At 47.4% G+C, this 18,690-nt stretch overlaps 1 protein-coding gene across 2 annotated transcripts in view; it reads right to left on the bottom strand.

The window, feature by feature from the left end:
* Nucleotides 1-5,103: 5,103 nt before the first annotated feature.
* Nucleotides 5,104-18,690, bottom strand: part of CELF5 (CUGBP Elav-like family member 5) — a 77,764-nt gene continuing 64,177 nt past the window's right edge. Inside the window, exons 7-13 of one of the 2 annotated variants that reach the window (XM_054979547.1) lie at nucleotides 14,912-15,053; nucleotides 13,321-13,467; nucleotides 10,991-11,053; nucleotides 8,557-8,640; nucleotides 7,940-8,083; nucleotides 6,854-7,020; nucleotides 5,104-5,378 (exon numbers count right to left, since the gene is read on the bottom strand). In XM_054979547.1, coding sequence (XP_054835522.1) covers nucleotides 6,893-7,020; nucleotides 7,940-8,083; nucleotides 8,557-8,640; nucleotides 10,991-11,053; nucleotides 13,321-13,467; nucleotides 14,912-15,053 — 708 coding nt within the window. In that variant the 3' untranslated portion in view covers nucleotides 5,104-5,378; nucleotides 6,854-6,892. Of the gene's footprint in view, nucleotides 5,379-6,853; nucleotides 7,021-7,939; nucleotides 8,084-8,552; nucleotides 8,641-10,990; nucleotides 11,054-13,320; nucleotides 13,468-14,907; nucleotides 15,054-18,690 lie in introns of those variants that run through there. The other variant, XM_054979548.1, reaches the window with a different exon arrangement.

Here is an 18,690-nt window from a genome sequence, read left to right as displayed (position 1 = left end):
AAAAGTAAAAACCTTCCCCCCAGTAAATTTGATTGAACTTGTTTCGGCTAGATTAGACAGCTTTTGTAAGGAATTAGATGAGTTTGCAGAGAAGTGGTCAGTCAGCCCTAACCTGTATATGCTAAATGGAACCTCCACGTTCAGAAGCAGTGCATGCTGGGGAACAGAAACAGCTAGCTGGGGAGGGCTGTGACCCCCCCCCTGCTTGTGGGTTCCCAGGAGGCCTGCTGGGAAACAGGACAAGGGGCTGACTGGCAGGGCTTGTTTTGCTTTTAGGTTTATCAGCTAATTGTTGCCTCCATACTTGGCACCACCCTGAAATACCTCCTCCATCTTCTTCAGCAAGCCCCCCTGTCTGTCGGGAGAAAGAAGGGACAGAAAGAAAATCACAAAGCGACTCCACCAAAAACTCAATACCATTTGGAGAGTGGGGGTGGAACCTTTTCAAAGTAATTCAGACAGGACTATAGTTCAGTCCCAAAGGTACTCAAATAAATTCAGATTTATTTAATAAAAGACATAAAGGGTTTGTTTTTTTCAGACCAGAACACGGAGCTGGACACAGATGTCTGTTGGTATATTTCACCTGAAAACAGTTTAAACAATTGCAGCAATAATTGTGATAAAGGGGGGGGGAAGGGAGGGGAGGCCTCATCCAGTGTGCCCGTGGCGTTCTGCTTGGTTCTGCTCAATATTTCAAATGTCCTTCTGCAATTTGGAAGGGAGGAAAGTAAGGGGAGCAGGTTATAGGTATATATATCTAGATTTCCTTTTTAAAGATAAAAATTAAGGTTCAGCCGTCATGAAATTTACTCCATAGAAGAAATAGAACAACATTGTACAAATCACGTACAGAATCAACAGGAAGTGTAAAAAAATTTGTATTTACAGCTGTAAACGTGGACTTTAGAAAACTCACAAACCAGTCATACCCTGTCATTCATGCTCCTCCTCGTTCTCTCCTGCTGGGCCAGCCATCGCTGCCACCCCCAAATACACCCTCTGGTCCCGATAGGATGAGAGATGGTTGAAGCAGAGGGTAGGGTCATTGTCTTCTCCATGAGGACTAACTTGTCATCTTCCAACTTCTTAGCCTTTTGGCTAAGGTCAAGTGTAGTACTGAAATAGGGCTTTTTGTGTGTACGAAAGGTACCCAAAGGTATGACTGGTATTCCTCCTCTTCTGAAAAACAATGCAATATTGGGGCCTTAGGTTCAATCAGTGGCCTCTCGGGTAGCAGAAACTGGGAAAGCCTTCATGGCCGAAGACCCTGGAGAACTGCCGTCCATCGGAGTAGACTTCAGTATAAGCTGCATATGGTGGTTGCCCTAAGGATGCTATTTGGAAGAGCTTAACACACTTTTGGTGTGTTTAGGGCCAAGACAGCCCTCTTAACTGAAAGCAGTATAGGCTGAGGCCCAAACAGTGGGGCAGCTCACACTGCGTGCCCATAGGAGGGCATCTGGCCTTGGCGTTTGCTAAACAGCAACCTCACCCCTTGCTCTACTGCTTCTGAAACCAAAAAGGAGTCTTTCAAAGCTGGTTCCTGACATGGGGGAACCAAAGTCACAAATTCCAAGTTAGGTCATTGGCTGGGCATTGGAGCAGTGGGGTAGCCGTGGGGTTTATCCAACAATTAAAACCCTCCTCTTCGAGCATACCCAGGTTCTGTTGTTAAAGGCTTCTCTGCTGCTGATCTTAGTGCTGCTCTAGGGAAGTTCCTAATTTGGATTTCAGTGATGGACTGGGGGGGGGGCGCGGATTCCTAATTTGATCTGTTTGTTTTTGCCCTTCCTCCAAGAAGGTCAGAAGAGTTGCTTTTAAATGGATTTCTATTCTTTGCTTTGAAGAAATCATATTTTGGAAAGGTGGAGAATAAACCATCGTAGTGAAATACAAAGGATCATTGTGCCACAATTCAGTATCCTATTAGGGGCAAAATAGTAGAGTCCACAAGCACCTTTAAGACAAACCAACTTTATTGTAGCATAAGCTTTTGAGAACTACAGCTTTCTTCATCAGATGCATCGTCAGCTTTCGAGAACCACAGCTCTCTTCATCAGATGCATCGTCAGCTTTTGAGAACCACAGCTCTCTTCATCAGGTGCATCGTCAGATGCTTTTGAGAACCACAGCTCTCTTCATCAGATGCATTGATGTATCTGATGAAGAGAGCTGTGGTTCTCAAAAGCATCTGATGATGCATCTGACGAAGAGAGCTGTGGTTTTCAAAAGCTTATGCTATAATAAAGTTGGTTAGTTTTAAAGGTGCTGCTGGAGTCTACTATTTTGCAACTACAGACTACCACGGCTAACTCTTCTGGATCTATTAGGGGCAGGTAACCCGTGGGAACCAATGGATTTAAACAGTGCTGGGTGCCATCTGTAAAAATTTTCAATTCCACACCAAGATAACAAATGCCATTTCTGCTGCATTTTGCAGCCTGCATCAATTATGCCAGTATACCAGTATATATGCACAGTTATTATTATAAAGCAAACTTGCAAAATTTATTCTGCTCCTCACAACAAGTGGCAAGAAGCTATACAAGTCTCCATCCTTCCAAACACTAGAAATCTGTTCAGTGAACATCTGCCTTTTCACATTTTAACAAGACATGGGCAACGCCTGTCTTTATGCTCCAACAAGGTAGAAACATCCTCTATTTTTTTTAAACCCTTAAATTCCTAGGCAGCCATATTCTGCAACCAGTGCCATGGTCTGCATTTTCTTAGCGTTTCATAGAATTGTGGCATGCTCACGAGGTTGGGGGGTAAGGCAGGTCTATGCCTGTGCAATTTTAAAAGCCTAGGCGCTTCACAAACTTTTTAGAACAGTGGCTGTTTTTATAAGATTGGTGCTAAAACAGAACGGGGCAGGGGGAGAGGGAATCGTTGAAATCTCCCAATTTTAAATGCATCTCTCCCACTAGCCATCTGTTAACTGGCACTCTTTTTTTTTTTTTAAAGTCAATTAGCTGGCTGGATATATAGACAGAAATCTCTTCCCAGGGTACGAAACCACTTTCTCTCTTTTTAAATGTACCTGAAAAAAATAACTGGAAAAGTACAACAGAAAATGAAGATCTCTCTAATTTTCTTCTTGGTTTTATAACCATCCATGTGGACAGCTAGATGGGAGGAAGGGCAGTATCTGGCGACCTCACCTCAGACCACACAGGTGGTTCCATGCTAGAAGTCATGCTTTGAACGCATAAGGCTCTCCGTTCTATCCCTGGCAATTCCCAAGGTAGAATCAGTACAGAACACTGAGCCCATTGGACCATTGACCATAAAGCCCCATGTCCAGCCTACAGCAGCTCTGATGCCTTCAGCCCAGGGTCACTTTGAGCCATGCTGCCCAAGTGTCTTCGATGGCTGCCTGGGTGCTGATGACACAGCTTCTGACGTGCCGTTGCAACTGTTCAGAAAGCTGATGGTGCACACACACGCACACATTCACACTCATGTACACAACAACAGGAATGTCTTAAGTATATAATCAAATCCTGGCATATTTCAAATGAGCTGAGCAGGAGATCGCACATTGCAATTGTTTTGTAAAAAGATATCTTTTGGTCAAACGACTACCCTTGGCATGTTGGATGTCCAACAACAGAAGCAAAAGAGTGTGCTTTAAATGCGACAGAGGGCCTAGGACCAAGGGTGAGAGTGGGGAGGCAGGGGCTGGGGCAGGGGGGGGGCGGGTGCTAGAGCTTCTCAGCTGGAGGGGATCCAGGCAGGATGATGAGGTGCCTGGCTACCCTGTGGCCTCTCATGGAAAGCCCAGTCAATTGTAATAGAGCTTGGGAAGCTGGGTCCTGGGACTATTAAGAGAGGGTGGGGAGTGAGAAAACCTCAGGCCCAGGGAAAGGAAAGGAAGATGGAGAGCTAGTTAAGGTTGTCCCCCCCCCCCCCATGGCCTGCATGGGAACTTCCCAGAGGCATGTGGCCGGCCATTTGGGGAACAGACTAAGAGGACCCTGGGTTCAAATCCAGCACATGAAGTCTTAGGGGCACAGGGTTAGCCTCAAAATGTGGTCTTCACCACCAGCTTTGATGGCTTGTCTCCTCAAGGCAAGGAGGACCTGTTGAGGGTGATTAGACAAAAATGGAACCTCTGTGGACAGCCACAAGTCCCAGAGGCTGGGAGAAGCAATAGCGGAAAGCCGCCTCCCTGAAGACTCGTATGGGAGAGGCTGCCCCTTGCTGGCAAGCAGCCAGGGTGGGAGTAGGTAAGTCTGTGCTGCAGCAGAGGGAAGGAAATGGGAGGGTGAGGGTGTAGGGATGGGAAGGGAGGAGGATCCAAAAGAGCTGCATGCAGGAAAGAGAGGCAGTGCTCAGCTGGTGGGAAGGGGGGGGCGGAGAGGCGAGGTGGGCTGACATTTCAGAGAAACGGTTCAAAAATAACCAGCCGGGTCTTTGGCTGTGCAAGTCTTGACAGTTTGCGCTAGACAGATGGATAGCTAGATAGATATCTGTTGCATACTGGTTGATTTGTCCATCGAAGAGAATTCTTCTGCAGCCAGAGTTGCTTGCATCGGCGTGGGGTTTTTTTTTTTTACCATCCCCACTGGAAATGTCCAGCTGCGGAACAGTCCCAAGAGTTCAAGTCTGTTTTGGCAGTGTTACAAGCCTACAAAGGTTTCTTTTGTCTGTATGTTCCTCACACTGGAAGGTTTGCGCAGTTAGCCCTCCATGAGATCCGGACCATTTGGCTGCGGGGAAGAGGGCTCTTTTCTTCCCCCTCCTCTTTGCTTCCCAGAGCGGCGGGCAAAGCTGCGGCGTTGCCCTACAAAGGCACTTCCCGTCCATGGCAGGCCCAGCAACTGTCAGTTTCGGCTCGGAGGAGGATGGTACTTGCTTTGCCTTATTCCACCCTTGGCAATGGCAAAAAGCCCTCGGCTAGACACCTGAGCCGTCAGGGCCTTTCCAAATGGGCTCAGGTGCTATCTATAACCCCAATTTTACTTACCCTCAGCCAACCACTGAAGAGGGAAGAAAGAAGTTTGGTCCTGCAATTTTGTTTTAACTTTTAAAAAAAATAGAGTGACTGTAATATATATATATATAATATTATATATATAGAATTTTCTATGTATGTACATATATTTTAAATATAAGTCAGCGTTTGGTGGCTGCGAGAGGTGCATCCGAGTCGTTTGATTGGTCCATTTGCCCCATTCCTAACTGAGGGGAGCTGTCCGTGGTTCCGAAAAGCCCGTGGGGGGGTTCCCCCCCACAAACGGCTCCTTTCCCAGGGGATGGAGTTGATTTTTTTTCTCCCCCCCTCCCTCTGAAAAAGGTGGGGGATAATAGTTCTTGGATCTCTTCTTTAAAACGAAAGAAATTAAGTGGAAGAGGAAGATTACTTTCACCTAGACAGTAAAGAGAGGAGAGGTTAAAATGGTTTGCGTTGCAACGGGGCTTTTCCTTAGAAATTGAGACAACCTAGCCAATTGGATGGTGTACCAGGGCTTAGTGGTAGAGCAACAGCCTATCATCTGTGAGATGTTGTTTAACACCACTGGAAAACGGTTTTCAGGAAGCAGGGAGCGAGGATCTCTCCGTGCCTGGGACCATGGAGATATAATCAGTTGCTATAGACTGTATTGAGCGACATGGACCAAGGGAGATGCATTCAAGAGTTATAGTTATGATGAGCTAGATTGCTAGGAAGGAGTTGCAGCTCAGTGCCAGAGGACATGTTTTGCCCACAGAGAGTCCTGAGTTCAATCCCTGTCCTCTCCAATTAGCAAACATCTCAAGGTTAGGAAAGGCCTCTCTCTGATGGAAGGCCTGGAGAGCCGCTGCCGGACATGCTGGATCATGGTGGGATAAACAGGCCAAGGGTCTGACTTGGGGAAAGGAAGCTTCGGCCAAGAGCAGCAGGAGCAGCCGTATAGACAAGATGGCCAAGCTATCGGGGGAAGAGCTGGAACTTGGTGGCCAGACGGCAGGCTTTGCACGCGGAAAGGCCCATGTCTCGTCTCAGGCTAGAAGGTTGAGGACAGACCGGATTGTGCCAGAGGCCTTGAAGGCTCGCTGCCAGTCCATACCAAGCCAGATGAGACTTAGAGCATAAGGCAGTCTCCTACGTTCATAACATTTATGTAGCATTTATAACATTTACTTCCAACCCTGGCATGAGGCCTGCAGCTCAAGGAAGGTTGCAGCTTACCCTATTCCTCCGGTGGCAGCTATTCCGAGTTGGAAAACACCTGCCAGCCACAAGCCCCTCTGGTCAAGGGCCTTGCCCGCTTTCCGGAAACAAGGTGCCATACTGAGGAGCAGGGCCACACGTGGCTCCTGACCCACTTAAGTATCACACCACGGATTTAGCAGGTTTGGAGTCCAGTGGCACCTTGGAGACCAACGAGATTTCCAGAGTCTGAGCTTTCAAGAGGCAAAGCTCCCTTCTACAGAACGCAAGAAGGAAACTTTGGCTCTCAGAAGCTTATTCCTTGCAAGTCTTCTTGGTTTCTAAGTTGCCCCTGGACGCAAATCCTGCTGTTCTACTGCAGACCAACATGGCTACCCCCCTGAAACAATCGCTGATTTAGTGCCCAGCTTTGCACGCATAATCTCCATTAACCTTACTTGAGCTCTGCTAGGTTAGTCAGGCACCTGCTCTCTATTCTGTTGTGTGTCTTTCTAAAGTATGTTTGTGGAAGATCTGCCCCACTCCACCCCACATAAGGAACAGCTGGATGTAAAGGCTTGGAAAACTTCCACGAGAGAGGGGGCTGCGTGAAATCGTTTTCATGCGGTAACGTCTTGGTGTCCTCCACTTCTCAAGGGAAGGAAGAAGTCTGGAAGTGCTCACAAGGAAACAAAGAGGTTCTTGTCTTACCCGCAGGAGCACAGAGTCTGTCACAAAGGCAAGCCCTCGTCAGTAGGGGTGGCTGGCATCCTTGGGCCGCTTCAACTGCACCTTCAACCTTTTCATGCCAATCTGGAAACCATTCATGGCCTGGATGGCCGTTTGGGCACTGGATGGATTGTCGAAACTCACAAAACCTAAAGGACAGTGGGAGGGGGATGCTGATTCAACCACAGCCTCTGTTGCTAGTTAATCCCCACCAAAATACTCTTGCAGGTTCCATGTTAGGGGTTTGGCCCCAACAACCAGCTGGGGTAAAAGCATGTTCAGAAGGGATCCAAGGCTTACTAGTGAAAACTCCGATGGGGAATCTGCCATAAATTCTGGTGGGGAACTGCTCATTTTTGGTCTGGGTACTGCCAGAAATAAAATGGCCAGTTGAAGCATCAACATTTAGAAATAAAGGGAATTGCTGGGCTTTCCCTGAGTCCTCCCTGGATTCAAAGCAACAAAATGCGTATTGCTAGTCCAATTTGGATCAGTACTATGGTGTAAAGAGAGAAGGGGGCCTATCCCCCCAACACACACACACTCTCTCTTTTGCCAATCTAAAATGCCCCAGCGTTAGGGTGGCCAGGTCCCCTTACCCTTCCAGCGGGGGGTGGGTGGGTTACCTGGCTCTTACCTCCTCCTTGCGTTCTTTATTGTGACATCACTGCACAGCCACAGGGGGCACACCTGCTTCACAGCAGGTCAATTTGATCCCCAAACAGGCCCGATTCAGCTCGTTTGGGGCCCAAATCGGCCCATAGTAGTGCTCCTGGAGTGGCACGATGACGTCAGTGACGTTGTTGCGCCACCCTGGGAGTGCATGTGGGAGGCCTGTTTCCATTCCTTCCTCCCCCACTGTCCAGGTAAGTGGAGGCGGGGGATGGAGGGTGAAAGAGGGGGATCCCCTACCCCCTCGGGGGGGGGGGAATGGGATCCCTACCTAGGGTGGTAAAATTCGCCCACTGAGGAAACCTTGGTATACCCCACTAGCCCCAAACGGGGGCACTCTCCCATGATACTCTCCTGTGCAGCAGCATAACACACAATCCCACCTCCCTTTCTTACCAAAACATTTGCTCTGATTTGTAGCCCGGTCCATGAACACTTTGGAAGAGATGATGTTCCCGAAAGGAAGAAACATTTGCATGAGCTCATTGTCCCCAAACTCTTGAGGGAGGTGATAGATGAAGAGGTTACAACCTTCGGGGCCTGCCGTCAGGATTCAAGGGGTCGCAATGGAGCAAAACCCCACCCATGCAGGAAGAGGGAAACAAAAAGACAGTCCACCATGAAGCACACATACAGGCACGCATCAGACTCATGCCTGAAATTGCAGAGAGGGTAGAAGAGCCTTTTCCAGCCCAATGCGGTCTCCCAGCGTGTGCCATCTTGCTCCTAAACACTCCAGAAGCCTCCCCACTAGGGTTGCCAGCCTCCAGGTAGTGGCTGGAGATCTCCTGGAATTACAACTGGTCTCCAGGCCACAGAGAGCAGTTCACCTGGAGAAAATGGCTACTTAAGGGGGTGGACTCTATGGAATTATGCCATGCCAAGGTCCTTTCGCTCCCTAAAACCCACTTTCTCCAGGTTTCTCCAGGTTTCATCCCCTAGATCTCCAGGAATTTCCCAACTCGGAGCTGGCAACCCTACTCCCCACCAATACTGGAGCTGAGGGGACTCACCTTCTCTTTGCTGGTGCTGAAGGATTGGCAGTGGCTGCGGAATTGCCTGAGCTACAGGGGTGATGGTTGCTGCCGGGTACACAGCTGTGTGGGGTAAGATGGGACAAGCCGAGTTAGCGAAAGAGAGTATTGCAAAGGGGAGTGAGATCAGAGACGGACTTCAAAGCAGGCCTAGAGAGGGCCCAGCCGAATTCACTTGGTGCCTTTAATCTTTAATTTGCATAAAGTTCTTGATGTTTTACCTTTACATTAACAGAAAACAATGGAAATATTTAGAAATGTTTTTTAAAACACCCTAAAATTTAATAAAATACTTTTGTTTTGCACTTGCGGCACATTTTACAAGTCTGGATTATGGTGCATCGGTAATGGGGTTATCTCATCTGTCTGGCCTGAACGTCTAGAATTGAACTTCTTGGAGTCGATTTGAATTAGAATTCTGCCCCTGGCCATGGGAAAGAGCTGCAAGCCAGGAAGACCCTAGCAGGGATGTACTCAGACATTTTGTTTGGGGATCAGTTTAGCTTCTTGTAGTACATTAAACATTTTGGCCTGCGTTATTTTATGTGCTTCCGTGACTTGTTCCTGGTTGTTCTTGCATTCTAGGCGAGAGTTGCATTGCTTTCAGCGGGAATGTGATCCCACCTATAACTCCCCTCCCCCACCTCAAGCACACAGCTGGCATAAACTTCCCTGCACCTAAGGGTTCACTGCAAACACAGAGAAGGGCCAGAGGGTGTAAGCTGCTGCAGCTAAAATGACAAATGGTTTTGTGGCACCAACAGGGAGCGCACAGAGGTGTATCCATGAGTTTTTTCCTGCAGTTTTTCTTTTCGCTGCGAGCCTAAATCCAGGTGGAGTAATAGGGGGTACCTATTTTTAAGCAGAAAAAGCACCAAATTGGGCACATGCGCACACACAAACCCTTTACTAGATGCATGAATTTCAGCATTTTTGTCGCGCTCGTGCCCAACTGGCTGCACTCTGCAAAATTAGGTCCATAAAAATCAGGATTGTGTATCATTTTAAAATGGAAAAGAAATACAAAGCTCCAGTTCAATGTTATTAATTTAAAAATGAAAATGCCTGGAAAAAACAAACATCATTTGTTTGTATTCCTTTTGTTGGCTGTCTGATGTAGAAAGATTGCAGAGCAGACTTAGAGGAGTTTTCCACATGTGTTTTTTCCGGCAGTTCTGGCTCCATTTTCTGGTAGTTCTGGCTTCAATTTATCCCGATTTCCATATGCATTTTTTTTTGCATTTAATTTACACTTCAAATTTTGGGGGTTTTCACCAGGGTTTCCCCAGTTCTTTTGAGACCAATTTTACCCTAATCTTTTTCTAGAATCTGATCTGGAGTCAATTTTTTTCTTATGCATTAAGTGTTGGTTTTGTTTATCCCACCCACCCTCAACCCTCTTCCATCCCCCCCCCCTTCCTGATTTTATTTTTGTATATCTCTGCAAGGGAAGTGGCAAGAAACTCTCGTTTGGTCCAGAGGGAAGAAGGCGTGGGTATCTGTGGTGGATCTGATCCCCCTTTATGCTTCTCCTGCAAAATCTTCCCCATGTGTTCATTTTCAGTCTTTAAAAAGAAACCCCAGCTCTTATAGTGATATAGTGACATAAGCAGGTGCAAGCATTTAACAAGAGGGGTATTGTGATATCACTGCTGATGCCACCAATGATGATCACATTCTCACTTGAAAATCCTGAATGCAGGTGCAGAATGAAATAAATCGATTCCACAACTGTAAAAAAGCAGAGAGAGGGCAGACGTACAGAAGATCCATACTCAAACAGATTCCAATGCTTGAGGATCAACTGCTAAGAAAATCAGGAATAAGTAAAGTGCGGGAAAAGCCCTCAGAGGGAAGGGGAGAGAAAGAGAAATAAAGAGTCAGCAGAAATGATACTGACACTGAAGCTTTCCAATCATCAGAGTCAAAGAAAATGCTGAAGGGCATTCTATGACCACTAGATCAGCCCATAGAATCCAGTGCATAATGTGCTATATAGTACAGGGGCACACGAAGTAATTCAAGCCAGGCATACCATTGCCTCTAATGTGGAAACAAGTGCTGCTGATTAGAACCTTCAGGGGCACTCCCGGTTCAGAAATTCTCCAGCTCTTATGGCATCATTTTCCATTTGTCGTCTCTCCTTGCTTTTCATCATTCTCCACACATTCTCCAGCCACCCTTGTTACAATTTGAGAAAGCATAAAGAAACAACAAGGGAAGACCACAAATGGAAGATGAGGAAGTAAGAAAGCTCAGCAAACAACTGCTGCAAGTATGCGCCCAAATCAAGAAATGCCGGGAGTGTCCACATAAGCTGGCTGCCCCACATGACTGGCCCTTGCAGTTCATCTATCACGGGGTATGTATGGCCCTACCATTGCCAACAAGAGCATTAATTCAGCATTGGTACCTGCATACTGCTGCACTCCGGTAAATGCTGGGTGCAGAGTCTCTGCTACCGAAGGGTTCTGGGCTGGAAAAAAAAGAGATTTTTTTTTTAAACGAAGAAGAAAGGGGAAAACGGGCTTGGCTTGAAAGAGCTGGAAGTCCTAAAATTAGTTTGGAACTAAAACAGCAATGAAATTTCACACCAGTGTTCAAAATTAGCCCTTGAGATAGTGAAGAGAGCTAGTATTTAAAGCCCAGATGCCTTCCCAACTTCCTCCAAAGAGCTCATGGCTTCCCACGGCAACCTCACCACAATGCTAGGAGGTAAAATAGACTGAAGCAGGAGTCCCTGCCTCAAAGTCACATAAACTCATGGCAGAAAGGGCATTCGAACCCACATCTCCCAGACTCTAGTCCATCACTCTGACCATTGTACCAGGGCTCTTCTGGTCTGCACCCCAATGAAATTATTAGAATACTGGGCCGATTATAAAAGAACAAAGACAGAAATTGGGTTTATCTGTCTTCCTCATCTGGATGGAATACATACTTGTGGGTGCTTCTTGGGCACCTTTCTGGCATAGATCTACCCAGGGCATTTTTTTCTGGGAAAAGAGGTGGTGGAACTCAGTGGGTTGCCCTTGGAGAAAATGGTCACATGGCTGGTGGCCCCACCCCCTGATCTCCAGACAGAGGGGAGTTTAGATTGCTCTCCGCCCCTAACAGGAAAACCCTCAATCAAAACACAACACTCAACTATTCGATTTTGTAGCACAGATGTGAATTTTCAGAATTTTGGTATTCCAGCTTTGATGTTCTGGATTCTAAGAACTGCCACCGCCTAATTGATTGGATTTTTGTCTCACCTTCCTAAGGGTAGAAAACATGGTACTTCCTCCCATTTTCTTCTTACTATACGTGGAGGTAGGTTCAGAGGAGAAAGAGGGTCCAGCCCAGAGGTCACCCAGTAGGGCTGCCAACACGCATGGTGTAAAATGGCCTGTCATGTTCATAGAGGCTTGATGGCACGTTATTAGCAGCTGTCGATATCATCGATCATAGTATCCTGGACCGCCTTTTTGGGCTTGGATTGGGAGGCATCATTCAGCGGTTCTTCCAGTTCTACCCAGAGGGTAGGTTTCAGAAGGTGGTGCCGGGGGAGGGGCTGTTGCTCAGCTCCTTGGCCTTTGGGATCCCTCAAGTTTCCATCTTATCCCCTATGCTCTTTAACATCTTCATGAAAATGCTGAGAGGGGTCATCCGGAGATTTGGGCTGGGATGTCACCGATATTCAGATGACACTCAGCTGTATTTCTCCCTTCCAGATGGACCCAGGGAGGCTTAGAAACCCTGAACTGGTTCCTGGATACAGTTTTGGAGTGCATGCAGGCTAATAAACTGAAAATTAATCCTGACCAGACAGAAGTGCTACTGGTGAGCGGAAGGTCTGACCTGGGATTTCAGGTGACACCTGCTCCGGATGAGGTTGCACTCCCCTTAAAGGAACATGTCCATAATCGGGGGGCGGGGGGGGGCTGTTGGACCCAGGCCTACTGCTGGATAAGCTAGTAGCAGCTGTGGGCCAGGGGTGCCTTTTACCGGCTTTGACTAGTTAGCCAGCTGCAGCCTTTCCTGGGCAAAAAAGGCCTAGCCACTGTGGGGCATGCCCTGGGTTTTTAAAAATCTTTTGTATTTATATTAAGTTCTCATTTTAAATTGTTTCCATAAAGAATTTATCTGTTGGTTTTAACAGTGTTTTAAGATTTAATTGGTATGTTTTAAATTTGTTAGCTGCCTTGATGGCCCTGTGAGTGCAGAAAGGTGGAGTAAACTTTTTGTTAATAGATAATGTAATGTACCTCCATGCCATGCCCTGAACATCTTCTGCTGCCCATTTCCCCAGATGAGGGAACAAAGCCTTTTGGCTCAGGCCTGTTGGTAACTCTATCACCCACTGAGTTTCACAGAGGAGGAACCTGCAGTTTGATTCCCAGGACCGAAGAACAGGATTGTTTACCTGGCAACCAGAAGGCACCAAAAATACAGCTCATACAAGAGGCAAGCCCTGACCTGGATAGCCCAGGTGAGCCCGATCTCATCAGATCTCAGAAGTTAAGCAGGGTCAGCCTTGGTCAGCCTCCAACCAAGATCAGGGATGCAGAGGAAGGCAATGGCAAACCACTTCTGTTAATCTTTTGCCATGCAAACCCCACCAGGGGTCGCCATAAGCCAGCTCTGACTTGAGGGCACTCTCCACCACCAAGAGAGACAGAACAGCCGAGTATTCATTGCCTCCCAGGGCTCGTGTCCTTTTCACCCCACAGACGGTCCCTTCCTCCTGCTTCATTTTACCTGTGCAGGGCATAAGCCCATTGGCATAAACTGCCTCTAGGGTGGGATGGCTGCTGGGGATAGGCACCACACCGGTGAAGCTGCTGGTGATTGGCGTGACCAGCCCCGGCACGGCAGTCGTCCCCAAGAGGGGAGGGGAATGTAACCCTGCAGAGCAGAGGGAGAGAGACAAAACATGGTGACAGGTACCACATTTTTACAGCAGAGCAGGGAAGATCATCTGGAATCGCTCCCACTAGGCAAGGCGCAAACATACTTTTCCTCCACGGGACCAAATACTGCAAAATCTGGGGGTTGCTTTGAAGCAGATGCCCAGCACGGGGCTTGTTGGCTAACCCCCCTGCAAAGTTATCAAGGAACATCTCCTAATCCCCCTGAACGGTTTTACATTTTTGAAAGAATGTTTCCTTAAAAAAAATTAAAGCAATAAAAGGATAGTTAGTCCTCCTGATGCCTGAGGCCAGACCAATGTCTGAGCTGATGTTCAATTCTCTGGGGTCTTTTTCATTTCAGCTGTGAAGCTGGGGTCTCTATCTCTCAGCCGAACATACCTAACAGGGTTGTTCTGGTGACAAAATAGGAGCAGGGGACTGTGTATGCCCTTTTGATTTTTCTTGGAACAGAATTTAAAAATCCAACAAATGTGAGCCACCACTGAGCTATGGAACTCGCACTCCAGCTTTTGGAAATGTAATTTTTACCCGTCTTGGATCCACCACAGCATTAATGCGGACAGAAGGATTTGCATCCATGATCTGTGACTTTCTCACCTCCCCAGTCCTGCCACAGCCCCAAATGCTTCCTGCAATGATCCCCCAAAGCAGTATTTCCAGGGGGCACTTGGGACTGCAGTGGGGGAGGGGGGAGAAAGCCATGCTCCGCAGGTGGATATTCTTCTGTCTTCAGAAATGCTGAGCTGGATTCAAGCCAATGTCTTAACAACAAATTTCAACCCAGGTCTGTCAGATAAAAAGGTAGAGGAATACTCTCTCTCTGTCTGTCAAAGATTTTGGGAAGGTGCTTTTGAGAGTTGGACCAGGTGGGCCAATGCTGCTCTCTGTTCATCAGAACGGGCTGCATGCCTTCACCCAGCTGGGAGGACGTGCTTCCAACCTCAAAAGATCCAGAGGAGTTAGCAGTGTTAGTCTGTAGCTGAAAAATAGTAGAGTCCAGTAGCACCTTTAAGACAAACCAACTTTATTGAAGCACAAGCTTTCGAAAACCACAGCTCTCTTCATCAGATGCATCTATCTACCCTCCTATACATTTATCCCACCGTCCCTCGAAGGAGCTCAGGGTGCCTCACGTGATTCTTCCTCCTCTATTTTGTTCTCACAATATGCCTGTTGGGTAGGCTAGGCTGAGAGAGAGCGACTGATGCAGAGTTTCACACTGAGCTTCATGTCCTGAATCTGAGAACTCCTCAGGGTATAAGCTTTTGAGAGTCAAAGCTCCCTTTTTCAGATATGTGGAAGCTTTGATTCTTGTAAGTTCATACGCTGGAAATCTTGTAAGTCTGGAAGGTGCCACTGGACTCAAATCTGCTCCATCCCACAGGCTCTCCCCCACATTGTCATACATGGACACATACCTGAGGTTTGTGCAATAGGAGTGGCTGGCAGGCCGTTTAAGCTGACTGTGCCGATTTGTTGAATGTGGCACGGGGAGAAGGTGAGGCTGGGACTCACAAAGCTGCCATGGGAAGCCGAGAGGACTGTTTGCTGTTGCATCAGCTACAAGAGGAATAAGGAGGAAGTAAATAAGTCTGTGGCCACCAGAGAAAAATCAGAGGTGTGGCTGGAGGGGCGGGGGCGGGGGCGGGGCGTTGTTTGCAAGTAATCTTTTGGCAGTGTCTGTTTTCCCTTTCATGGCTTTTGCCAAAAGAGTATTGCAACTGGGAAATGCCTGCCAGGAGACGTCCTGCTTAGCCTCACACGAACTGTGTGTATATGGGGGGGGGCGGTATTTCCTCCAAATGCAAATAAGCCCCCAGAACAGCTATTTGCACTTTTTGAGAGAAACGCACGGGAGGCGCACTGGAAGTTCAGGAAATGGGGAAAGGCCGTTTCCACACGTCTTATCTGCCTGCGGAACATCATGCAAAAGACCCGGAAGATGCTGTTATCTGGACGTTTTGTGCAAAATTGTGGAAAACTCCTGGATAACAGTGTCCTCCTGGCACAATTTCGCGTGAGAAGACGCTGTCTTCTGGGTCTTTCGCTCTATGTTCCACAGGCAGGTAAGACGTGTGGAAACGGCTGGTGTGTTTAAATAACTTCTATCTTGCTTTTTCCACCAGAGTGTTCACGACTACTTTCAGATAAGTCAGAAAAATAAATTTTAAAATATTTAAAAGTAAATTTTAAATAAAACCCATCACATATCGAAATCACCTTTAAACTCATCAGTGAAAAGCCTGGTAAGTGTCTGAACATCTACGGGGAGGGTATTCCACCGTCAAAGTGCCACCACTGAAAAGACTCCACCTTGAGTGGCGGAGTAACCCCCCTCTCCCACACTCACACACACTGTGGCCTAGTCACAGCAATCTTTGCAAGTGCAAGAGATCCTTTCTCCAGGCTTTTAAATGAACTTTCAATAGAAGAGATTGTAGTAGGAACAGAGTAAGTATGGCCCCAGTTGATAAACTAGTGTACTAAAATTATTCTCCAAAGCTGGATCCCCTGTGGTGCTATTCTCAAGGGAAAAATGTTCTTGGTTAGTCTGTATATTGATCTCAGGGAACTGTGCTGAATCTAGCCCTTTCACACATGCAAGGCATACACACTATTCACACATGTTAACTCATCATAACTTATTGTCATGCATATTCACACATTCCAACAGCTCTATAGTAGTGCTGCCTATCCTGTTCCCACCAACAGCAGATCTGTCCCAAGGCATAATGTACCAGCAAACTTCTTTGCTATATCTAGAAACCACTGGAATGTGTGTGAACATTCCGTAACTTCTCAGCAACTTTGCCAGGGGTACAGGAGACTTGGAGAGCTTTTCAACATTCAGAGGCCAGAGCTCTGCAGGAGTTTTAAAGACTGGAGTTCAAAGTTCCTCCCTCATTTATGTATGTATATATGTATGTATGTATGTTATTTATTTATTTAATGTCCCATCTTTATCCCTAATGGCCAAAGTGGCTTATATTGTTCTGTTCTCCATTTTTTCATCACAGCAGTCCCAAGAGGTAGATTAGGCTAAAAGAGAAAACGACAGGCACAGGGTCACCCAGCATCTTTCCAAGGCAGAGGAGAGATTTGAAGTCTCCAAGATCCTCGTCCAACACTGTAACCACTATACAATGTTTTTTCCTAAGATGGTAACACTGATCACCATCCCGTTTTCTCAGTCCACTTTTCTTCCCTGCCCCCTCAAGGGAACCGCATCCTCCCCTTCTCCGTTTTATCCTCAGATCCTTGGCGTTAGATTTGGCTGACAGCATGTGACTGGCCCAAGGTTAGCCAGAGAGTTTCCATGGCAGAATGGGGATCCCAACCTGGGTCTGCCAGATCCCAGTCTGTCACTCTGACCAGAACTCACACGCTTCATTGAGCTTATTTGATTGGGGGAACAAACTGGCAAAACTCCCATCCTTAAACATAAAAGGCAAACAGCGTTGCTGACGACTCCTGTCTTATCCCTGCACAGGCACAGTCCGTGGGGATAAGAAGCCAGTCAGGGGCAAAATGGCTTGCCTCCCCACTGCCTCCTCAGGCCTCCAGAGCCCGGGAAGCCCCGGCCCAGTGATGGGAAGACCCGGTGCTGTGGTACTGAGCCTTCTTGCTGCCTCGGGGCTTCCAAGGAGCCTACAGCCACGGTGAGCCCTCCCAAGGTCCTGTAGTGCCTGGGGGGGCAGGACTCCCCACCACCTCCACAGAGCCTTAGGAGCGGCAGCCAAGGGGCTGGGGCAGGAGGAGGGAGCCCCCCCCCATCCCTTCCCAATCCCCCTCTCAACTGATGCTGTGGGGGGAGGTGTGGGGGGGAAGTGCTCCCAGGCCCTGCAGCCACCCCATTCAGTCCAAATCAGGCTGAATGGGGGTGGCTGCAGGGTGCAGGAACGCTCCGGGCCCCTTCTGCCCCCCCCCAGTGGTGCTCCCGGCCTCCCTGCTGGGGAGGGGGCAATGCCCAGGCCAGCTGCCCTGCCCTCTGCCCAGATGGGGCGCAGTGGAGGGGGCAATGTCTGGCCAGCCTGCCCTGCCCTTTCTAGAGCCTGTTGTGTTTTTTTCCACAATGGGCTTTGTTGCTAGTTTTCCCAATAATATACATACTCTGAGCTCTGATACTTCATGCTTTGCTCACAAAAGATGATCACATTTCAAAAGGTTGGTTGGTTGGTGGTGAGGAAGCCATAACATTTATTCATAATATGTGTTATAAACCTGAATGGGCTGTATTGAAGGGATGGGTTGTGGCTCATCAGTAGAGCACCTTTTTAGCATAGAGAAAGCACCAGGTTTGATCCAGTTAAAGGATCTTATGTGTCTTGATGGACCTGTCTCAACCTGATACCCTGGAGATCATCTAAGGCAGCTGGATCTAGGTCGGTAATGTCGTATTTCCCAGTCAGTTTCAGACTATAACAATTTCCCTTGGATTTATTCTATTGTATGCAACATGGCACAACTTTTGGTCTCTAAACCTAAATATTCCCTATACTGTTGATTCTCCAAGACATCCCTAGCGGGTAAGAGGTTTTCAACCACCTTCCCCATGTGGATAAATTACATACAGTGTCAAACTTCATTACAGAACACGTTAGCAAAAAATGAGAGCCAGTAGTATGTAGCGGTTAGAGCGCTGGACTAGGATCTGAGAGACCCAGGTTCTAATCCCCGCTCCGCCAGGGAAGTCTGCGGGGTGACCTTGGGCCATTCACACACTCTCGGCCTAACTTCCCTCACAGGGTTGTTATGAGGATAAAAACAGTGGTACAGGGAAATGATGTAAGCCACTTTTGGTCCCCATTGAGGAAAAAGGACAGATATAAATGCAGTCAATGAATGAATGGATAAAATTGGGCTGACAAAACAGCGAATGCTTTACTGCTCCACCCATTCTATACAACCATGTTCTCTTAATAGTAAAATAGCAAAGAGTCCAGTAGCACCTTTAAGACTAACCAACTTTATTGTAGCATAACCTTTTGAGAACCACAGTTCTCGAAAACTTATGCTACAATAAAGTTGGTTAGTCTTAAAGGTGCTACTGGACTCTTAGCTATTTTACTATTATGCAACTACAGACTAACATGGCTAACTCCTCTGGATCTATGTTCTCTTGTAACCAATATTTGAGGGTTGTGAATTCAGCAGATTTCAGACTCAGTTAATGATCACCGGATTAAGAAGCACCCTG

Source organism: Eublepharis macularius, chromosome 5 (genome assembly GCF_028583425.1).
Source record: "Eublepharis macularius isolate TG4126 chromosome 5, MPM_Emac_v1.0, whole genome shotgun sequence".
Classification (NCBI taxonomy): Eukaryota; Metazoa; Chordata; class Lepidosauria; order Squamata; family Eublepharidae; genus Eublepharis; species Eublepharis macularius.
The sequence above is the reverse complement of the archived record's forward strand: the minus strand, read 5'-3'. Positions and strand labels throughout refer to the sequence as shown.